Source organism: Hemibagrus wyckioides, linkage group LG10 (genome assembly GCF_019097595.1).
Source record: "Hemibagrus wyckioides isolate EC202008001 linkage group LG10, SWU_Hwy_1.0, whole genome shotgun sequence".
NCBI classification, from domain to species: Eukaryota; Metazoa; Chordata; class Actinopteri; order Siluriformes; family Bagridae; genus Hemibagrus; species Hemibagrus wyckioides.
Window position 1 is genome coordinate 18376658 of NC_080719.1, and position 21188 is coordinate 18397845.

Genomic DNA, 21188 nt, shown 5'->3' on the forward strand with positions numbered 1-21188 from the left:
ACTGGACCACGGAGCAATAGAGGAAGGTGGCCTGGTCTGATGAATCACGTGTTCTTTTACATCACGTGTATGGCCAGGTGCATGTGCGTCGCTTACCTGGGGAACACATGGTACGAGGATGCACTATGGGAAGAAGGCAAACTGGCGGAGGCAGTGTCGTGTTTTGGGCAATGTTCTGCTGGGAAAGCTTGGGTCCTGCCATCCATGTTACTTTGACACGTACACCTACCCAAGCATTGTTGCAGACCATGTACACCCTTTCATGGAAACGGTATTCTGTGATGGCTGCGGTCTCTTTTAGCAGGATAATGTGCCGTTCCACAAAGCAAAATGATTCAGGAATGGTTTGATGTGTCTCAGTTCAATCGAGCATCTGTGGGATGTGCTGGACAAACAAGTATGATCCATGGAGGCCCCACCTCGCAACTTAGAGGACTTAAAGGATCTGCTGCTAACATCTTGGTGCCAGATATCACAGCACACCTTCAGGGATGTAGTGGAGTCCATGCCTCGACAAGTCTGGGTTGTTTTAGCAGGGCAAAAGGGGGACCAACACAATATTAGGCAAGTAGTTATAATGTTATGTCTGATCAGTGTATATGCATTGTGTATATATATATATATATATATAGCATGATCATGTAAAGATGGGTTATATATAGCTGGGTTATGTAAATCTTGTATAGCTGGATCGTGCTTTCTAAACCTGCAGCATACGCTGTGTTTTGAAACAGACGTCTCTAAACCTATTTATATCAATCCCCATCCACGAGAGGGCGGTAAAGCTGAACCCCTCTTTTCATCACCTGGGCGGATGAAAATAGCCTGAAAATCTATCCACCCTGAAGTCCTCACACCCCGACAAAAGGGGACAGGACAAACTGGACTGGGCAATGAGGAGTGTTGGACATCATCTCATCTCAATCATCTCATTTCGGCTCAGCTCTGTTAAGATTGAACGGATCTGATCCAGCTGCTGTGTCAGTGCAGCAGATACTGAGAAGACGGAGAGGAGACCAGGAACCAAATTGATGTCGTAGCGCATTTCATAAAAATAGAAGAAAGCGCATCAGCCAAAGCCACAGCTACACACGGACAGTTACCTGGGGGGCGGACAGTATTTGACACTGTAGCGTAAGTCTTTCTTTATTTTATTAATCCATTGATTTTTATGCTGTGTTGTCCCTTTTACCGACTTTCCCTCCCGATGCCACACCTGCAGATAGCGCTTTATCCTCTCATCCATGATGTGTTCCAGCTGTGGCAGCTCGCGCGTGTGGCAATGCGCGTGCTTTGATATTTGCTGATTTAAACAAAATATATATTCGGCTCTGCTTTATTTAAACGCGTCAGTGGCTAGGATTGTCCAGATTTGCGATCTGGACAATCTGCGATCATGCAGATGCGCACACGCATTACTCTCAGCTATGCAGGGCCTCATAATTAACCGTGAGATTTTTTTTTGCTTTTTCATAAGTATGTGTCATATATTTGACCTCTGGATCAAAATGCATGCATGCCTTTGTCCTATCGGCTGTGCATGCAGTACAAAAACGGCCTGTAGGACATACTGACCAAATGCGGTATTATTTATTTATTTATTTTTATACTACAGTTACTGGTGTTATTTTTGCGGTGCGTTCCTGTGTAGGCTGGAAGAACGGTGCAGGAGCCTTAATGCGTTCATTTCACACACGTGCACGTTTCCCTGACATTAACGAGCCTGCTGGAGAATGAACAGGTTTCAGGATGTAAACTGGCCCTTCACCATCATCATCATCATCATCATTTACAGCAGCAGCTAGCTCCATCATTATTATCCCCATTATCAGGGCTGTCTTAATGTTCTGAAAATACCTCCATGCATCCATGAGTGTGCTTTCTACATAGTGTTTCTGTCTCATTTTGCTCTGTGGTTGACTGCTAACATGTGGCTCTTATTATTTCAGTGTATGTATAATAAGACAGTACAATCCTGTTTTTTTTCTGCAAGAGGGTTAAAAAGCATTTAAATCCTTACAATTTAACAGAGTTTTTGCTGAGTGCACAGACTGAATGAATCCTGACGTGCGATCTGCATTTCACGACCTGCACACAATCTGTGTGGTGTGTGGTCTGTTGTTGGCTGAATGACCATAACACTGTAAATAAGTAGCAGGGATATCAGACAGAACGTTGAGTGTTCACATTGCTAATGGGAAGGCATGTGCTATCTGATATGGGCAGGGCTTTTTGCTGAGATTCCTGAAGCAACTGTTCCAGGGTGAAGGGGCTGAAGTGCTTGGCCTTTTACACAAATACTCCCGCAATCTCTCATCTAGTGTACTATATTAGTGGAGCTTTCTCTGCAAGCTTCTGCAATCTCACCAAAGGACCATGTCGTCTGGTTGAATAACTGAACCCTTACCTCATACTGTCCACTTGGGGATGAAACTTGCTGTAGAACTACAGTTCCTTCTGAAGACCTGTCTAATATGTTAATCATAAAGTATATAAGCCGATTAGCCTCCGTGAGTGGTTGATAGCCTTCTGTAATTCACTAAACCTAAGTGCTATTGAAGATAACCTGGTTTGATCCTCATTGATTTTATTTTCGAAACTTCAAGACAATACCTCACCTATAGTTTGCTCTCGGTTGAAAGCCTCTTCTTCTCTTCTACTCAGCATTACTTAAAGCCAAATGCTTTCCATGTGAGCAAAATGATTAGTCGGCAAGACTGCTTAGTTAGGTATGTAGACACATTAAATATGTATCATATGAAGTCTGTGTTTGCTGAGGTTCTTAAAGAAACGTTCCAGGAGAACATCAAACTTGCATTGGTTTTCTACTTCCTTTACTTATAGCTAAGACCCTGGAGCTGTGTAACTAATAGGACTAATAATGGAAGCTAATGGCCAATATACAGCAAATTACTTAGACAGGCTGTATGCCATATGTCATCGTTTCAGTAGCCCTTAGCATAAGATAAGAACTTTTGAGTTTCTTTACTGGTGATTGAAGGATGCTAATATCATTCGTTTTAACAGTACAAGCAAATGATTTGGAGCATTAAACAATAACAGTTTATTGACTCATTTCGATTCGTAGGGTAATGTTGTGTTACCCTGCTCATACTGTGTGACTCGTTTTTTTTGGACAGTTCGTGGGTGAGGTCTCCATAGAAACTAACAGCATTCTTCCACTTCAGTGGGCAGTTTTGTGACAAATCCCTTTGAAAGGGCACTTAACTGAAAAGCAGTACAAAAAGATGTCAAGTTCAGCATGCTCTTTACATAGAAACATTTGCGCTTAGCAAACACTCACAAAGACACGGTTACATGTGAAAAATGAATTCTGGACACTCAGAAAGTTTCAGCATTGCTGCTGAAAAAAAAAAGGTATAATGAAATAATCTGCTTGTAAAATGTTTAAACATGTTGCAAATAACTGAAGTGATATATTTAGGAAGTTGTATACATTCTTATCACTTTTAACTATGTCACCTACCACAGGAGGCATTTTAACCTTGCATGGTCATTCTTTCTATCTCCTACTGCCCAGTTTTGCTGATCCTATTGCCCGATGTTGCCTCAGATTTTTTCTTGGCACGTGATGTCTACTGAGACGCTTTTCTGCTCACCGCGTTTGTAAAGAGTTCCCATAGACGTCATGTCAACTCAAACCAGTCTGCTTTTTCTCTTCTGTTGTTCCTAATAAAGTGGACAGTGAGTGTAGTGAATTGAAAAACTAGGCCAGAATAAAAGAATTACTAAGACAAATGCTACATGCTTGAACACATGTTATGGCACAAAGGACTTGATGAATAATTTAAATCCTTTTTTTTAGTGGGTTTTATGTTTAACATGCTGGTTAAAATGATAGCTCTTTGGAGCTAATTGTACATAACCCTTTTGCTTGTTACGGTTTCATGTCTCAAACCAGCAGCCATGGTTCACCTTGTACAGAAACAGCATGGGTTTTTAACAGTCTAGTTTCTCTATCAGAGGGGGAATATATGACTGTGTTAGGCCTTTGCTTTATTTTGTGTGCCTGGACACAGGGTCACTTTGTAGTGTGGAGCCTAAGGGCATTTTCAGTCTTTATAAGGGTGTAAATCAGTGGGTGGGGTGTCCTTTAACTGATGCCCCAGGATTAGTTTGTTATTGCCTTTGCAGTGAGAACTATTCAGTAAAGCTGAAAATACTGAAACATTTATGACACTGCGACATTATTATGGTTCAGCTCTTGCATGTGAATGGACAGTTATCACTGAAACCCCTAAAGAAACAGTACTTATGACATGTGCATGCACTGAGTCATATGACACTTTAGCTTCTCTACATACTGATAATTAAAGATCCAGCTCATGTGATATGGCCTTTGGCTTCTTCTTGCTTTCAGAAGTAAACAGTTATGCAGTTGAGTAGGCAGTGGTGACATTTCAGACTTTATTCTGTTACGGTTCTTAATTTTGCACATCATTAGACTGAAGATGTATGGAATTATATTGTAAGGCTAGGTACTGCAAAGGCAGATAGCACAGGGAGGGACAGAAAACACACATTTTAAATGACACTATTCGAAATAGACACCTAATAAATGCACCAGTTTCACCAAAATACTGTGGAACTTACATGAAGTAATCTAATGAAACCATTAACAACCAGCAATGCACGTTGATTGGACTCGCCCCATATCACGTTAGCCTTATTATTTTACATGTGAGCTTAATTGTCCAATCTTGTGCTCTAGTTAGTGTGATCACAGATTAAAATTAGGGACAGGTACATGAAGTTTAAAATGGACAGCAGAACCAACTGAACTGAAGCAACTGAACATAACGCACAAAACCACAGCATACACTACTACGAATACTCTTGAATATTTGGGTATGCAGTAACATTAAGATTTATTATAATTGGAGCTAAGGGGCATATTCCAAACCTGTTGCAAGACAATGCCCCAATGCACATAAAGTGAGGTCCATAAAGACAATAAAGGCTGCACAATGGCCTGCAAAAAGGCCTGATCTCAGCTAGTCTGAACACCAAGTACACACTAGGCCTTCTCCAATTACATCAGTGCCCGACTTCAATAAGGCTCTTGTGATTAAATGGGCACAAATCAATACAGCAATGTTCCAAAATCTAGTAAGAAGACTTCACAGAAGATGGGATGATGTTATAGCTACAAAAGGGGACCAAGTCCATGTTAAAACCCTTGGTTTTGGAACGGAATATTCATGAAGGACATACGATTTGCAAGGGTCAGGTGTCCACATACTGTACTTTTGATTGTAAAGTGTATAATTTGGCATTTATAAAACAGTTTTACTCAGGAACACTAAGCATGAGGCAGGATTACACCAGATAGACACCAGGGTGACACACACACACACACACACACACACACACATGCACAGAGGTGCATTTATCTATACACAAGGATGCAACTTGTGCTCTCTGCTACATGTCTGTGTAATATATAATAATATATAATATTAGATAAGAAAAAAAAATCTACCACATGTACAGCTTGAGTAAACAGCCTGAAATGAATGTAATTTATTTTCATTCAAACACAGATGCAGTGCACAGTGCCAAACTTATCATCAACTGAAGTTGGATTTATTTAGCAGCAAATTCACAACGAGTCACTGAAGTGTCACAAGCAGCCTGTAGTCTCTGTCTGCTCAATTCACACCTCACATGGTTCACACGGACTACACGACAGCTTGTTTTATTTTTAGCAAGAAAACTAATGGCCAAATGTACAACTGTGTCAATGAAACCTGGGGAATGGGGACAGCCAAAGTTGGTCAGTGGTAATTACAGCAATGTTCAATAGAAACGTGACAGTGTATAGGTCAATACTGTGTGTATTGCTATTGTACATACATTTTTCTGGGTAAGAACAGTTTCAATAATCATGGCATTTTGAAATAAATTTCACTTACATGCAAGAGATTAAAGGTTTAACTTAGACACTTCCGTGTGAATCAATAGAGTCACAATAACATGATTTGATTGTGTTTATTCAAGCTTTGGACAAGGATTGAACACTGTACACTCACCAAAGCTCAGGATTAAACCAAGCCCCATGTCATTGGGATGCAGGAGCATGACCCAGTGTGCTAGTGGGCCACACAAGTTAACAGTGATAAGGTTTTTTTTTCTTTTATATATTCAAACCCACACTAACAAACAAAACATATATAGTATAACAGAGTTATACAACACAATATATAAAACACAACTACCCCGTAATACCCCGCCCTTACCACCCTAAATCCCTCCAACCACACACACCAGTCTCATTTAAAAAAGACTTATACTATATATTTACATGTAAAAAACACAAAACACATGGCCACAGTACAAAGCCAACAGCATACAAATGGCAGTAAATATAATATACAGATATTGTGATTGACAAAACTTTAACTAGGACAAGGAAGAGAATGAATACACAAAAAGTTGCCAACGCACAGGGGTATGTCAATATACATTTTCATGACTGATCTATTCAGAGATCGTATCTGCAGCCGCAGTCCAAATCAGCCTCAATCCAAGTCCAGGGCCACGCATAATTTAATCACGTTAATTTAACACTGTAGTTAATTCCTCCTGTCAGCACCAACATCCTCACAAGATTTGATAACGTAAAGTTAATTATAGGTGACATGATCACACTCATTGTACGTAATTCAGTGCAATAAATGCACAAGTTTCGCTCGTGTAAAATAAATGCAGTGTGTTGTCATGCGTTTTGTTGCATGGATCTCAAAAAAAGAGAAAAGAACCACCTCCATTGTGAATTAAGGCCTTCAGGCTACAAAATATATAGCTGTTTATTCATCACCTTCCTCTGGTATCACACACCAAGAATGAAGAATGAAGCGAATAGCAGATATGGCTACAGAGCTTGCCAGGAAGGAAAAGGTCAACTGCTTTACCGTTTTACTGCAGAAGGAACAAAAGTGGGCAGAAGAGTCCATTGAGCAGTGCCATGGAGGTGGGGAGAGAGCATTTACTAGTGCTGGCAGCAGGCACGGGCCAAATGAAAGAAGTGCTAGAAGAAATGCAATAGCACATTGAGGTACAGATCTTAAGGGAGCATAATATAGCTGCCTTGCATACAGAGACAGACTCTGATACGCTTCCAGCGTCTTTCATGCTCTGAACCTGAGGCCCATTTTGGCAGATAATGCTGCTAGCGTGATGTCAAAGCAGACTAAAGATCGATGTGTAACGCAGGAGTGCAGCGCAGGAGCTGCACTTAATTCAGCAGAGGCTGGTATTAAAGCTGCCTTGGCAAAAGTTCCTCCACTCAATACTATTTCTTGTGGTCATCCACTCAGTTGTAGAACTGATGTAGAAGTGAAGTGCTATAAAAACTGACAAAAAGCTATATTATCTACATTTCACAGTCACTACTGCAGTAGATGCAAAATTATGTTGTGAAGAGTGGCCGAGAAATTTGGCTAGTACTAGCTAGCTAAAGGAAATAACTTTATAATGTAAAATAACATTAGCTGCAACTTCTGTAACAGTAAGTTGAGTGGTTGATCTACAGCTAACTAAAATATTATAATAAAAAAAAATAAAACCCACACATACAAATTTAATCACTCTTGAATTCATGGTTCTTGTTGCTGGCTCTCTAGCCAGTCATTTTTGGCTTCACTATTGATCATGCTACATAGAATAAAGCCACACAGGGTTTTGCAGTGCTCTCAACAATCCCCCTCCATAAATATTGGAACCTTTTGTTTTTGCTAAACATTGAAGACATCTAGGTTTGAGATCAAATTATGGATATGAGATGATAGATCAGAAATTCACAGTTCCTGTACTGATATTTACATCTAGATGTTTTCAACAACTTGGATTATGACTCCCACCCAATTTTAAGTGAACATGTGACTGACTGGTGTTTCTTGTTGCTCAGATTTTCCTGTTATATTGATTGTTTATCAGTTAATATCTCTGATTGTCTACTCTTCAACTGAGCCCTGGATTTAATTGGGAAGGCTGCATTTGATGTTAAAAAGGACAGACCAGCATGAAGACCACAGAGCTGTCCCTGGGAGAAAAGCAAGGCATTTTAGAGCTGAGAAAAAAGGGAAAAGCAAGTTTCTCATACTGTAGCAAGTTGGAGTGTCCTGAGAAAGAAGCCACTGGTGTAACAACCAGACACTGAACAGGCCCGTCAAGAAAAACAACAGCAGTTGACAGAAATATTGAGAGATCTGAGAAGAAAAAACCCAAAACAGCAGTGTTCATCACCAACAACCTCCACAGTGCATGGTTGAAGGCATCACAATCTACCATTCGAAGAAGACATTAGGAGCAGAAATATAGAGGCCATACCACAAGATGCAAACCACTCATCAGCAGTAATAAACAGAAGGCCAGACTTTTGGAATTCTCAAAGAACTACATAGATATGCCACAACCAATCACTTCAGCCAAAGTGGTGGAAAGGCCAAAGTGTGGAGAAAGAAAGGATCTGCTCATGATCCGAAACATATGAGCTCATCTGTCAAGAATGGTGGAGTCATGGCTTGGGCTTGCATGGCTGCTTCTGGAACAGACTCACTAATCTTTACTGATGATTTAACTCATGATGGTTGCAGCAGAATGAATCGAGAAGTTTACATAAACATTTACAGAGAAATTCATCCCAATCTAATTGGTAGGAACTTCATTATGCAGCAAGACAACGACCCAAAAACACACAACAAATGACTTCAACAGAGGAAAAACTGGAAGGTTTTAGACTGGTCAAGTTAATCCCCAGACCTTAACCTAGACAGAAGGGAGAAACCCCTGAAACAATCAACAACTGAAAGATACAGAACTACAAGCCTGGAAAAGCATAACAAAAGAAGAAGCTAACAGTTTGGTGATGTCACAGGATTTGAGCAAATATTAGTGTTCACTTAAATAATATTAATAAAACCTGTTCTGATACTTTTGCTTATCAAAGGTGCCTTGTTCTAGGTTTAACACATAATACAGGTGAGCTCCAGTTCTGCAGATCTTGCACGGTTTGGTGAATTGCTTATCAGCTAATCCCAGTGAATAATTTGTGACTTGAATTTAGATCTTTGAGCATGGAAATCATCAAATAGAGCTTGATTCTAATCCTCTAATACAGGCTGCTCTAATATAAGGTCAGTGAATACCGCTCAAAACAGGTGCTGTTTCTTATGGAAAGACCTTTTATAATTATAATGAATTTACTTGAAGCTACATTTTGAAGCCAGCAAACAACAGGGAAATTAGACGGGTGGTGCTTCTTCTCTGTAAACTACGGTGCTGTTAATGGGGTTGTTTTAAGAGCACATAAAGTCAAAAACACGCACATTAACCAGGTGACAGCCCGTGCTGTGTTTTAAATCAGAAGCCTCTATCTTGTCCCTTGCATTCAGTGTTTAACAAAGACAAGATGCAGGACATATTCACCCATCTGAAAGTAATCATGTTACCAGTTATTCTTGAGATTGATATTTGGCATGACTTCTTAATTAGAGCGAGCACCAGAAATTGTGGGATTTCCAAGCCAGATTTTGTTACCCAGCACTGTTAGTCATCTTCCCTCCGTCGAGTCCTCTCAGTGAAATCTGCCTCAGGCTGAAAAAAAAAATGCAAAAAAGTGAAGAAGGAAGAAATGAGAAGGCTACACTTAGATTGGCTGGCCGGCAAAAGTAATTCTCAATGCAGTTGAGACATCTGTTTCAGCTCAGTTGCTTTCTATTCATTTTTAGAGAAATACCTTGCATTCCTGCATTTCCTGCTTTTGACAGGGCCAAAAAAAGTTACTTGGTGTGAGATGTGATTAATAACAAAAATGTGTTTGGAAACGTTACAAGTTGTTTTTTTTTTATTGAAGAGCACTGGAAATAATTCTCATTGAAGCGTCATTTTTTTTGTTTGATGCATAGATCTACCACAAAGCCTCTGTGGTCATTCAGTTAGCTAGCCCTCGAAACCTAGTCAACCTTCCCACAAATATATCTGCTAATTCCACTGCTGGAGTTCCTCACGTTTGTTAAATATTGGGTTTATGCTATGAACAGTATGGTATGATATATATACCAGTAGGCCTGTATGCCTACACATAAACATAACACTAGTCGCATTGAATTAGCCTGCAACTAACAGTGATAAAAGTGCTTTATATGAGGAGGCCACCAACTGTACAAAAACTCATAACAGCTTTTATCAAAAGCCATTTTGAAGTGGCAAGGAAAACTATATCCCTAGCATTCCAGTACACTGGGAAACACCAACACAATAAGTATGGTTTGGTTACACATACTTACATGCCAACTTTATGATAAATATAAATTTCATTAACTTACGATCTACTGGCCTTCATATTGCATGAGCTTTAATGAGTGCAAGATTCTTATGGAGGTTTATTACCCATGAGAATAGGTTTATAGACACGAACGTAGTAATGACACGACGAGCCGAAACTCACCGATGTTATGTGTGCAGCTGGAGGAAATAATCAAATTCAAATGTTTGATATTAGGAGTCATTTAGAAAATGACAAAGAAAAAACCCGGAAACAAATAGTGAACCTTGTATTTGTATCCATTTAGATATCTCTGTTTATTCATATCATGCATTAATATTTAGTTACATCATTACATTAAAGGCTCCAAGAACGAATACAGAGACAATAAAGAAAAATATGTCAGAAAACACATGGAAAACTCTTAGCCCCGTTGTTTAATAATGATGGAATGGCCAGATTAACAGTCAAACCACTGTTTTTTTTACTAGCTGTAGCTAATAAGCATGTGAAAGGCAGAGGAATTTGCTGATAGACATATGATCTTCGCTTCTCCAAATGACCCTGAACCTTGCAGCTGTTTGTCTCTTAAATCTGTCTGAAATGCTGAGTACACCCATGAGCGAGGTTATGTAATATTCATACAATAACTTTGACCCACTAACCCTAAAAATATCTGCGCAGAAACAGAGACACACCGTGTTTCTCGAGAGTGTGAAGTTTTTCTCTGCAGTCCCTGTGTGTGTTATTGAGTTGCAGTATTTTGTGCTGCATCCTGTCATCTCATGCTGGCTGGAGTTGGGAGTGAAAGGTGCTGAGTCTGCACAAACTTATGTTATGCACCAGGATCAACAAACACAAGCTCAGCTTGGCATCATGCTGCTAGTTAACACCTTATTTAACATGAATCAGAGGGCCGTTTGATTGCTGGGAGCTGGTGTTGAGAGATTTTCCCAATTCTTTAAAAAAAAGGCGGACCTGTTCACAACATACCTAGAATAGCATTGTGATGTCTCAATCCTTTCCAAACTCATTCACTTCTTTCTTCTGTTTGTACAAGTGGTGTGCGTTATATGTTAGGGGATTGGAGGAGTGTGTATGGGGGGGTGGTTATGATGGGAAACACATGTCAGCCTGCAGGGTGTCGTAGGCTGGGGCATCCGTACATTCCTCTACTCCCTCATGACCCTCATGAGATCTCCATTCTCCTCATCTTTCAAACGCTCCAGCAGTACTCTTTCTCCATCGCCGTGTCCGTCAGAGTGACTCTGGAGGCATTTAAGGAAATGTATGGTGCCAATTTAAAGAGATCAAACGAAGGTGGGGGTGTGTGTTGTCGCACTCCAACGGTGTGAAATAAATAACTAGAAAAAATATCCAGAAGTCTCCAGAACCAGAGCTCACTTTTCTCTTATTGGCTCCTAGAATAAGTCCTATTAAGACTGTTATGTTTGTTTGAGATTTTATTAGTTTTTTATTAGATTTTTTAAATCCAGAAAACAACCCCTTAATAGCCCCTTAATAAATAAAATATTCTGAACTTTTAAGTTAATCTCGTTGAGGTGAAGTTCATTTCAGTGAAGTCCAAATCCAAACAATACTCTCTCACAGATGGGTCTGAATCCCATCCAAGCTTTAACTGAATAAGTGTAATAACGTCTTTTAAAACAGTCCTGTGCCATTTTTCTGTTCCTTAAATGACATATCCTTATACATCTGAATTGTAACTACTTGGACTCGAAGGAACCATTAAGGGGAAATTTCTCAGAAATGGTTCAAAAATCTTTCAGTGTTGAATTTTTCTCTTTTGTCCATAGAACAGATCTGCACACTGAAGTGCACTTTTAGGAGGGGGAAGAAGTTTCCCTAAGGATTCTTTGGACGATTAATGTTTCTAGCATTCTAAAGTGTCCTTCAGGGACGCAAACTGAAGACCCTTATTGGGTTTTTATGTTAATCTCCATATTTCTGTTAAATTGGGTTTTGGAGAAAGAATCCATTAAGGCTCAATCTGCTGTGATGTGAGTTATGGTCACTTCCCTTTCTTCAAACAGCGTGTCGAAAATGCTTTTATTCCTGTTGATTGATTTTTTTGTATTTTTGAATGTTGTAATCATTTGTAGCTGCACTAAAGATATTCCCTTACTTTACCTTACAGCACTATAAACTTCATTTACCAGCCCTTTTTTTTTTATTTCCTTTTTTTTAAAGAATAAGATATAAGTTATATTCATCAGAAGCCAGTCATATCCTATTCTTGGGAGATTTTAAATGCTATTTTCCTGAGTAGCAAAACTGTTCTTATGTTAGCTCTTTCAAGATGCACAATGATTTTGGAATTGTTGATATTTCTTGGAAGAGCTGATATTTGTTTGTCCATTATTAAAGAAGTTTGTCTTTCGTACATGTCAGCTCAGGGATGATGAAGTCCCTCAGATGAGACTCGTAATCTTTAATACTGTACACATTTCTTTTTCTTGACCTACTTAAACGAATAGTAAATGACCAAACTGCATGCAAGACATCATATTTCCTCCGTCATGGATCTCCAAAAGCATCAAGCCAGAAATGAGACGCTTCTTGAGTAAAGAAAGTGTAAGGAATTACAGACTGCCTCAGCCCTGATTCCCCTTACATGGTACAGTATAAAATGTTGGAGCAGGATTTGTCCCGCGTTCTTTTAGACTCCGATGGGCCCAAAGTACTTCATATATTTTGTCACTGCTACACTGCTCTTCTACGTTAAGGTCTCATCGTTTTATTTTTCTTACAAAAGGAAACTATTTGTGTTGGATAAACCTGGTGTATTATTATATCATAAACTCTTTTCAAGCTGTAACATGTTGTAAACCTATTTAATCAAAGATGCTGTGATAGAGAGAAGGGCCATTATATTACATTTCGTCTGGTTCTCTGTTTTTCTTCTTTCTCTTAGCTGAAGTTCTTCACAATGTTTGACACTCTGTGCTCTTTCTTCTGTTTGTGTCTCTACATTGAGGGTTCCTTATTGTATATGGATATTATCTGTCTCTGTTACATTCATATATATATATATATATATATATATATATATATATATATATATATATATATATATGTATATATATATATATATATGTGTATATATATATATACGTATATATAATAGTATATAATATTGTTGATAAGGATAGTATGTTTTTTATCCCAACCAACAGCAGACACACCCCTTTATATTAACAAGATGAGAGTAAGAAACAGAAACTGGATGTATTGTTGCCCCGTAAATTCTTCACTCAGAAACATTGCATGTCTGTGGGTGTGTGTGTTATTGTGCAAACTCAAGAAACTGGATTACAAAGGAAGGAACTGAAGGCAAAGCTGAAAACCTACAGAAACTCCGGAAAACAGCACAGAAAACACAACAGATTGCCTAAGAGAGAAACAGAGCTTACTGCATTGTTCTCTTTAGATATGTTTTTCATCTCTCACTCTCTCTCTCTCTCTCTCTCAGGATGTCTGAGGCGTTGTCACAGCAGGAGAGGCTCCAGGCTATAGCAGTAAGTAAGATGCTTATTCTACACGTTCTTTTCAACCACTGCATGACTTAAGACATCAAAATAACTTCAACTAAAAAAAAAAAAAAACCCCAAGTAATGTTCATATTAGAAATAAACGTCCTCTTTGATCATTAAAGGCCACTTGTTTTCTGCTAAAACGTGTGAACAGTCACGTTTCAGGCTCGGAGGTGGAGTTTGGCTCCTTAGAAGATGTTTTGCTCAGACACTCCCATCAGCAGTTATATGAACGCACACAGCCCCATCCTCATCCTCACTCCCCTTCCTCAGATTCCACTCATTACAGGAAATAACCAAAATACACTGAGTCTAATAATGGGCTCAACCGTGTACAGGTGCAATCAGTGCAGCAATAAACATATCACAGCATGAATTCTGCGATTTGGGGTAAAGGAAAATGAATTTAATATCCATGTACTGTATGTTGTGACTGTACTGTGGCTTGCATAAGTATTTGCCCCCCTTTGAACTTTTTGGAATTGAATGGACTTAATTGGGATTAAATGTCCCAAAGTACAAGAACATCTTATAATACTAGAGATAATATAAATGCTGTAGTATTTCCAAATAACTATTGACCCCTCTAGCTGAATGGAGTCAATCTGTGCACAATGAAAGTGCCATGTGATCTCTGTATAAATTGTTAGAGAACGTTCCTCAATAAACAGACCAAAGAGCTATTATAATACTATTATAATATTTACTTCTGTAAATGTATCAGTCAGGGTTTGGTTATGAAAATATCCTAAACATCCTGCATTGCTCAGTTAAATCCATTATTTCACATTAGAAGGCATGGGGCACGACCGTAACTCATGCAGGGTCAGGTGTGTGTATTTAGGGTCAGGTGTATGTATGCAAGTTTTGTTGCTAACTTTATTACTAGCTGAATAAAACAACCATTCGCTTTTTGAAACATTAGAAACATAAGCAAATTTGGAAAGTACAGCTCAATTTTGATCCAGACTTACACCAAATCTGTTTTTCTTTTCCTCTCAGGAGAAGAGAAAGAGACAAACAGAGATAGAAAACAAAAAAAGGCAACTGGAGGATGACCGCAGGCAGCTGCAGCACCTCAAGGTAAGACTTTTGGCATCGGATACGCAAAAAAGCAAATGGAAATTTTTTTGCAGCGTCAGTTTTGCCGAAACATTTTTCAAAATCACAGTCAGGTCACATTACAGATGCTTTATTCAATTGTTTTAGTTTTATCAGTGACGATTGGTTTGTGTTCCCTGCTGACCTGTGAGAGTAAAATCTTGGCAATAAAGCTTAACACTAAGACAAGTGTAAAAAGTTTAACAGTGTGTTCTGAAGTATCATTCTGGGTATCTGAGTGTGGAAGTGTCCTGACGGTTTCAGCCCAGGCCAAGGACACTCATCTGTCAGAGACAGGAAGACGAAAAATCTGTTTTGAGTGTGTTTGGGGGTGGGGATGGAGGTGGAAGGGGCTGATAGGACATCCTGTGTTGGCTGAGTGGGGGGACAATGCTTCCTCTGGCTAAATAGGTCTTAGTTAGTAGTGCACACATTTTTGTAACTTGACTCAGAGTGTTTTGTGCTCGTAATTGTACGACAGAATTCATAACATGCCAGCACTGACCATTCTCATGGCTTATTACAGGTTATGTGATAGAATTTGCTACTACTAAGCAAATATTCAGTGAAATGAAAATTAAAGTAGTCTTGGTATTATTTTAGATCTGCATACCTGTGTTTTAGTGTTAGTGACCAAAGTTTAAAGAGCAACTTCAACAACGGAGGACTTTTGCAGTGCTGGCCAGAGATAAGATCCAAAAGCTCTCCATTAGCAGTTTCCATGGAGCTCACATTCGCAGTCAGCAAAATGCAACGAGAGAGCCAGAGAGAGAAAGACAGACAGAGAGAGAGAAAGAGGGAGAAAAATGCTTGTTGAATAGTAGGCAGTGGGCCTTTTGAAAGAGAAGCTGAATAAATTTAATCTCTGAGAGTTCTACTTTACTTTAAAGCATTGCATTAACACTATATTCGTATAATAAATGCAGTATGTTGTGAAATATGTCTTATCACACGTATTGTCCGGTCAATGAACAAATGGACAAAATGGCATGACTGAATTATCAGTGAAACCACCAGAGGAAGGAAAGAAACAAAAGATAGAGACATTAAAACACTACTGATTTGAAATACACTGCATGACTTCTAATCATCACACTTATATATGGTTCTTTCCCAAACTGCTACCACAGAATTAGAAGCACATAGTTGTCTAGAACGTCTTTGTTTACTGTAGCGTTACAGTTTCCCTTTACTGGAAATAAGTCGGCTCAGTCCTGTCCCAGCATGACAATGTCGCTTTGTACAAAGCACACTCCATGAAGACATGGTGTGTTAATGTTGGACTGGAAGATCTTGAATGTCCTTCACAGAGCCTTGACTCTGACTCTGAACACCTTTTGGATGAACTAGAACACTGACTCTCCTTAGTCTAATATCATGAGTCCTGTATTGTTACACGGTGAAATGAGTACATCCTGTACGTCGCTGGAGGGCTGTACAGTATATACACCTACATTAGTGTTGTACACTTTGTTGTTTTGCAGTGTTACTAAGTCGTACGCTGAGAGGACACCAAATTGCTTGCATGTTGTTATGCTTTCGGTTTTATTTCTAGAGAAAAGACCTCTTTTAGAACAATAGTTACAGACTGGATGCATAGGAGAGCAATGAGGCCTTTGTCTTCTATTTTAGATCTCATTGTATCAGTGTGGAGGAGGATGCGTGTGTGTGTGTGTGTGTGTGCGTGTGTGAATGTCGTGTACATGGTGCATGCTTTTACAGCAGCTCATACGGGAGTATTGAATGAACACTGTGGAATATTCAGCAAAGTGTGGCTTACAAAGCAATGTTCCTCCAGAATCATTAAATCAAAATAGTCAGTGTCAACCTTAAATGTTTTACGGGCCCATTGCAAGGAAGTAGACTGACATCTACGAAATCTTGATCAGGAACAGCTGGGAGAAGCAAGAATGTCCGTAGCCTGTGATGCATTGTATGTTATGCCAAGAAGCCTCCAGAGACTGAAGTATAGCCAAAAAATACAACACAGGCTGATTGGGCAAAGTGTTCTGTTCTACATGCCTTGCTTTTCTTTGTCTTTCTGTGACAGCTTTAATATTTGTTCGGACATTTTTTCGGCCACAAAACGGTCGGGAAAATTGCTGTTGCAAAATTCTGGCCTTACAAGTAAACTGGCCTTTAATACTACTGTGCTCATTATAAATGATTTTCTATTGTGCCAGTATCATGTGGAAAGTTATTGATTTGCAGTTTGAATTACAAAACTAGGTCCCTCGGTTTCAGTTGTAAAAGCAGCGTAGTTGTGAATTTTTCACTTGTGCCAATCTCTGGATTACTGGAACTGGAGATGGAAGCAAGCCCAGCAGTGAATGTCAGATCAGGCCTGTCTGTTGCATTATTCTCATATGAATGGCCATTTCCTGTCTGCTTTTTCACTAGTCAGCTGATTCTAAAGCAACAGTGGCTCAAATGTCTGCTAATTAACTGAGAAACAGACCCACAGTGCCTCCTTTAGCTGCTGCACAGTGTCCACTTTATACACTCTGACCATGATGGATGAAATCAGCATTGCCTTGATCAGGTTTTTTGGATAATTTACCACCAACAGGCTCAGCTCAGAGCAGACTGAGTGCCACACCCTGTGTCCAGCACGACCCTCTCAGAGGATCAGTTGTGGGTTCAGAAAACCGGGGCTCAGCTGGCATCAGCACCTCTTAATGGCTCTTTCTCATGGCAGGAGGATGCATTAGCTTCCCTCTGTGCATTGCAGCCTAATTGATTGCAAGCTTTTTGCCTTTGTAGTGAATCCTTGCAAACTAAGAGAGCCAAAAGAGGCAGGCGGGCTCGGGCGTAACCTTGTTTTGAAAAGTACTCAGGATAAGGATGGGGGCAGGGTGAAAGAAAAATACACGGAACATAAGTGATCAATGAGAAACAGATTCACAACGGTGACCCTATAGTACAAGATTTTTTTTTTCTGAATTCATCGTCTGCAAGACTTTTAAGAAAATATACCACATTCTGCTCATCAATCAGGGCTTGTGTCACATAACCAGAAACATTCTCCAAACTGAGATAATAAGGAATCTTTTTATTTCAAATTCGTCGGTGTTTTGTGTCATCTATGCCATCCTGTTACCTTGCTGCTAAGATTTATGCAACCAGTGTAGTTAATAGGAATACTCAGAGAGGGTGATGAAAAAAGGAAACAACCAGAACGTCATCGCTAAATCAGTCACAGTTCATTCACCAATCAATACTCACAATGATGTTCTAATTAATGCCCCAATTGTTTGGAAATAGTAAACCATAGTATTGGTACCTTTTTGATTTGGTACCTCATTTCAACATACTACGATTTGGGACACACTAATTCTAATCTCGAATACTATTTAGGACAGATAGTAAAAAGATTGGGATGCAGAAATACAGTGTAAACTCTTTTACAACTAGCCAACTAGCCTGTTGTGTGTACGTGTCAAGCCTTGGCTACTTGATCTCTATCACCAGTAGGTTAACCTATACAACACCTCTTAAATCCATGAAACGAGTGATAATTATGCCAATACAGCTTCAAGCAGCCATCTTTGGGGTCCAAGCACCCTTCTCATATTAAATATTATCTCGAATATTGCTTAGCATATAAAAAGAAGAGTGATTTCACAATATCCTGATTATGCTAAGTGTTTTGGTCTAGTTCCAGCAGTAAAGTAGCTAGCTATATAAAATAATTGATCGTTCATTCATTCTTTTTCAGTAACCGTTTTATACTGCTCTGGGTTGTGGTAGATGTGGTGTTTATCTTTAAGGACACGCACAGATTTGCATTACATGTGTGTTAATAACTCAAAAAAAGTCATGTAACTTGAACACTGTAGAAAATTAGCACTAAGCTATTATCTGTCTATCCCATCATATAACAAAACTGTTAAAAGTATATTAGGTAGTGAGCATGGAAACACAACCCCAAGATGAGACTTCATTCTGTGACCTTGCTCCTGAATACACTAGATAAATCCAATGTTTAATCATTTTATGTCAATTTCTTTACACAGTCAAAGGCATTGAGGGAGAGATGGCTGCTAGATGGCGCGCCCTCTGCTGGCTCGGAGGAAGATGAAGCAAAGAAACAGCTTCAAGAAGATGAGGCCAAGACTAAAGGACTTGAGGAGGCTATTCTGAGGTAATGTGACATATTAAAAATGGAAGTAATTGCTGGATTGTAAATAGGGATTAATAATTTGTTGTTTCTTAACTTTTTATCATTAGAATATAACTACAGATCAAAGAAGCCTTGATTTTACACACTACAATATAGTAGGTGGCAATATGCACCTTTTATAATGGTCTGTAACCTGCCATAAAGATAGAAGAAGAGATAATATAGGTGTATCTTTAACTTCTGTTTAACTGACCGTTTCTTTACCACATACCAGTCCTTCTAGAACAGGGTGGCTCCTGCTTAGCCAATTTGTCTCAGTTTGCTCATGATAGTGAATGAGTGGCATCAGTCTTCTCACTGACGGGCAGATGAGTGTAATTCTCTTCAGTCCAAATTAAATTCATTCTTTAATACTATGCCAGCTAGGATCTCAGAGTAGGGCTTGGGCTCCAGTCTGGCACACAACGAAATATAATGCTAGAAAGCTGACATGGGCATTAAGTGTGAACCTGGAGCTTTAAAGGAATTATATTAGCATTGCTTTTAAATCAAATCATCGTCTGTGTAAAAATTCAATTACCTGTAAGTGTGAACCGTTTTAAAATGGCATTCTTCCACTATGCTGATGATCTCCACAGTACTGCAACCTGCCTGACTCACATCTCAGTATTGATAATAAACCTTACACTCTATACAAGAATTATTTTATGATTAAATTCTGAGTTTCTTTCAGTGACAAGTTAAATATCCTGCATTATCGACAATGTAGTTGAACTGCATGCTGATATGCATGTGGCGCCAGTGGGGATTAGTTCTTGCTTCCATCACTACCTAAAGAGACTGGTGCGGCAGCTCTTTAATGCTGTAGTCTGTCCGTCTCTCATCTGTAGACTCTGCTCAAGCAAAAGCTCATCAGTGCAATTGTTCTCATCATCTTATGGATCTCGATCTAACCGAGCAGAGTCTCTATGCACCAGCATCATTTAGCTGTATTGCATTCCTGAACATATTTTGCTTCTATGCTTTCTCATTAAAAGTCCATATCTCTTAGATTTGAGCCTTAAATAATTTCGTACTTACTGAGCTAGCAATCTTTATCTGTGACACAACTTCTCAGCATGACCCCTTCAACTAATTTCACCGAAATACTGCACCAACCTGTCATGGATACGCTTGACTACTGACAATTTCCCATCAGCCCCAGCATGCCACATGTCCCAGTGACCTTCACTTGCATCCAGTTTCACCCTTATAAAAGTTCCTGTGTTACAGGTTCGAATTTTCAAGCTTCTGTTGGCATTAAGTTTGCTTAAGTCTTGTTCATAGCTTGTATGTTTTTGCTGTTTTGTTTATTCTCACTCAATGAGCACAATAAAATTCACGTCTTCACGTCCGAAGACAAAGTAGCAACAGAATCGCTAAACGAATCACAGATATTTCAATATTTGTAGCATCTTTTTAATGTTTTTCAGGTTTAAATTCTTGTGTTTCCTGTATATCAAGACTATACGATTCAGGAATCAGATTTGTTCCTGTACTCTGTGTTTCTGCTCTAGACTGGAACAGGAACTGGAGGAGTTGGAGACAGGTGTGTCCGCAACGTCCACCAAAGAAAACCTGTCTGATGCAGTTCAGCAAGAGGAAACCAAGCCTGTAGAGAACATGGTAAGCATTAAGTCTTCGCACTTAAAGTAAAACACACAAGAGGACCATTACAGACAGGATTTAGGGGATAGTTATGAAGACCTCAAGGCTCTGTTTACAGTAATTTATTAGCCGTGATGTCCATTACATCCAGATTATATCCTCTAATGCACTTGTGTTTATGCACACTCAGCATAGACACACTGTAGAAGATTTTCATTTATCACTGAGGAAGAAGTTGTACAATGGACAAGGTGGCGGTAATTGGTAGGAAATGAAAAGACCTTGATTATTCTAGATAAATCTTCCCTGCTCTAACAGGAATTTGGAAGGCAGCAGTAAAGAGGAATGTTTGCTGTAATTATGGCCTCTGATTGTGCCTTCCTGTGCTGATCAATATCCACTTCCCCATCAGTAGAACTACATCAGTATATCAGATGTTTTGTTTTTTTCCTCTGGAGGTGTCTTCGCCTTCTGA

At 39.2% G+C, this 21188-nt stretch overlaps 1 protein-coding gene across 3 annotated transcripts in view; it reads left to right on the forward strand.

The window, feature by feature from the left end:
- The first annotated feature begins 784 nt into the window (after positions 1-784).
- Positions 785-21188, forward strand: part of palm1a (paralemmin 1a) — a 31177-nt gene continuing 10773 nt past the window's right edge. Inside the window, exons 1-5 of one of the 3 annotated variants that reach the window (XM_058401124.1) lie at positions 785-1134; positions 13782-13827; positions 14845-14925; positions 18960-19087; positions 20623-20731. In XM_058401124.1, coding sequence (XP_058257107.1) covers positions 13783-13827; positions 14845-14925; positions 18960-19087; positions 20623-20731 — 363 coding nt within the window. In that variant the 5' untranslated portion in view covers positions 785-1134; position 13782. The remainder of the gene's footprint in view (positions 1135-13781; positions 13828-14844; positions 14926-18959; positions 19088-20622; positions 20732-21188) is intronic. The other 2 variants (XM_058401125.1, XM_058401127.1) reach the window with 2 other exon arrangements.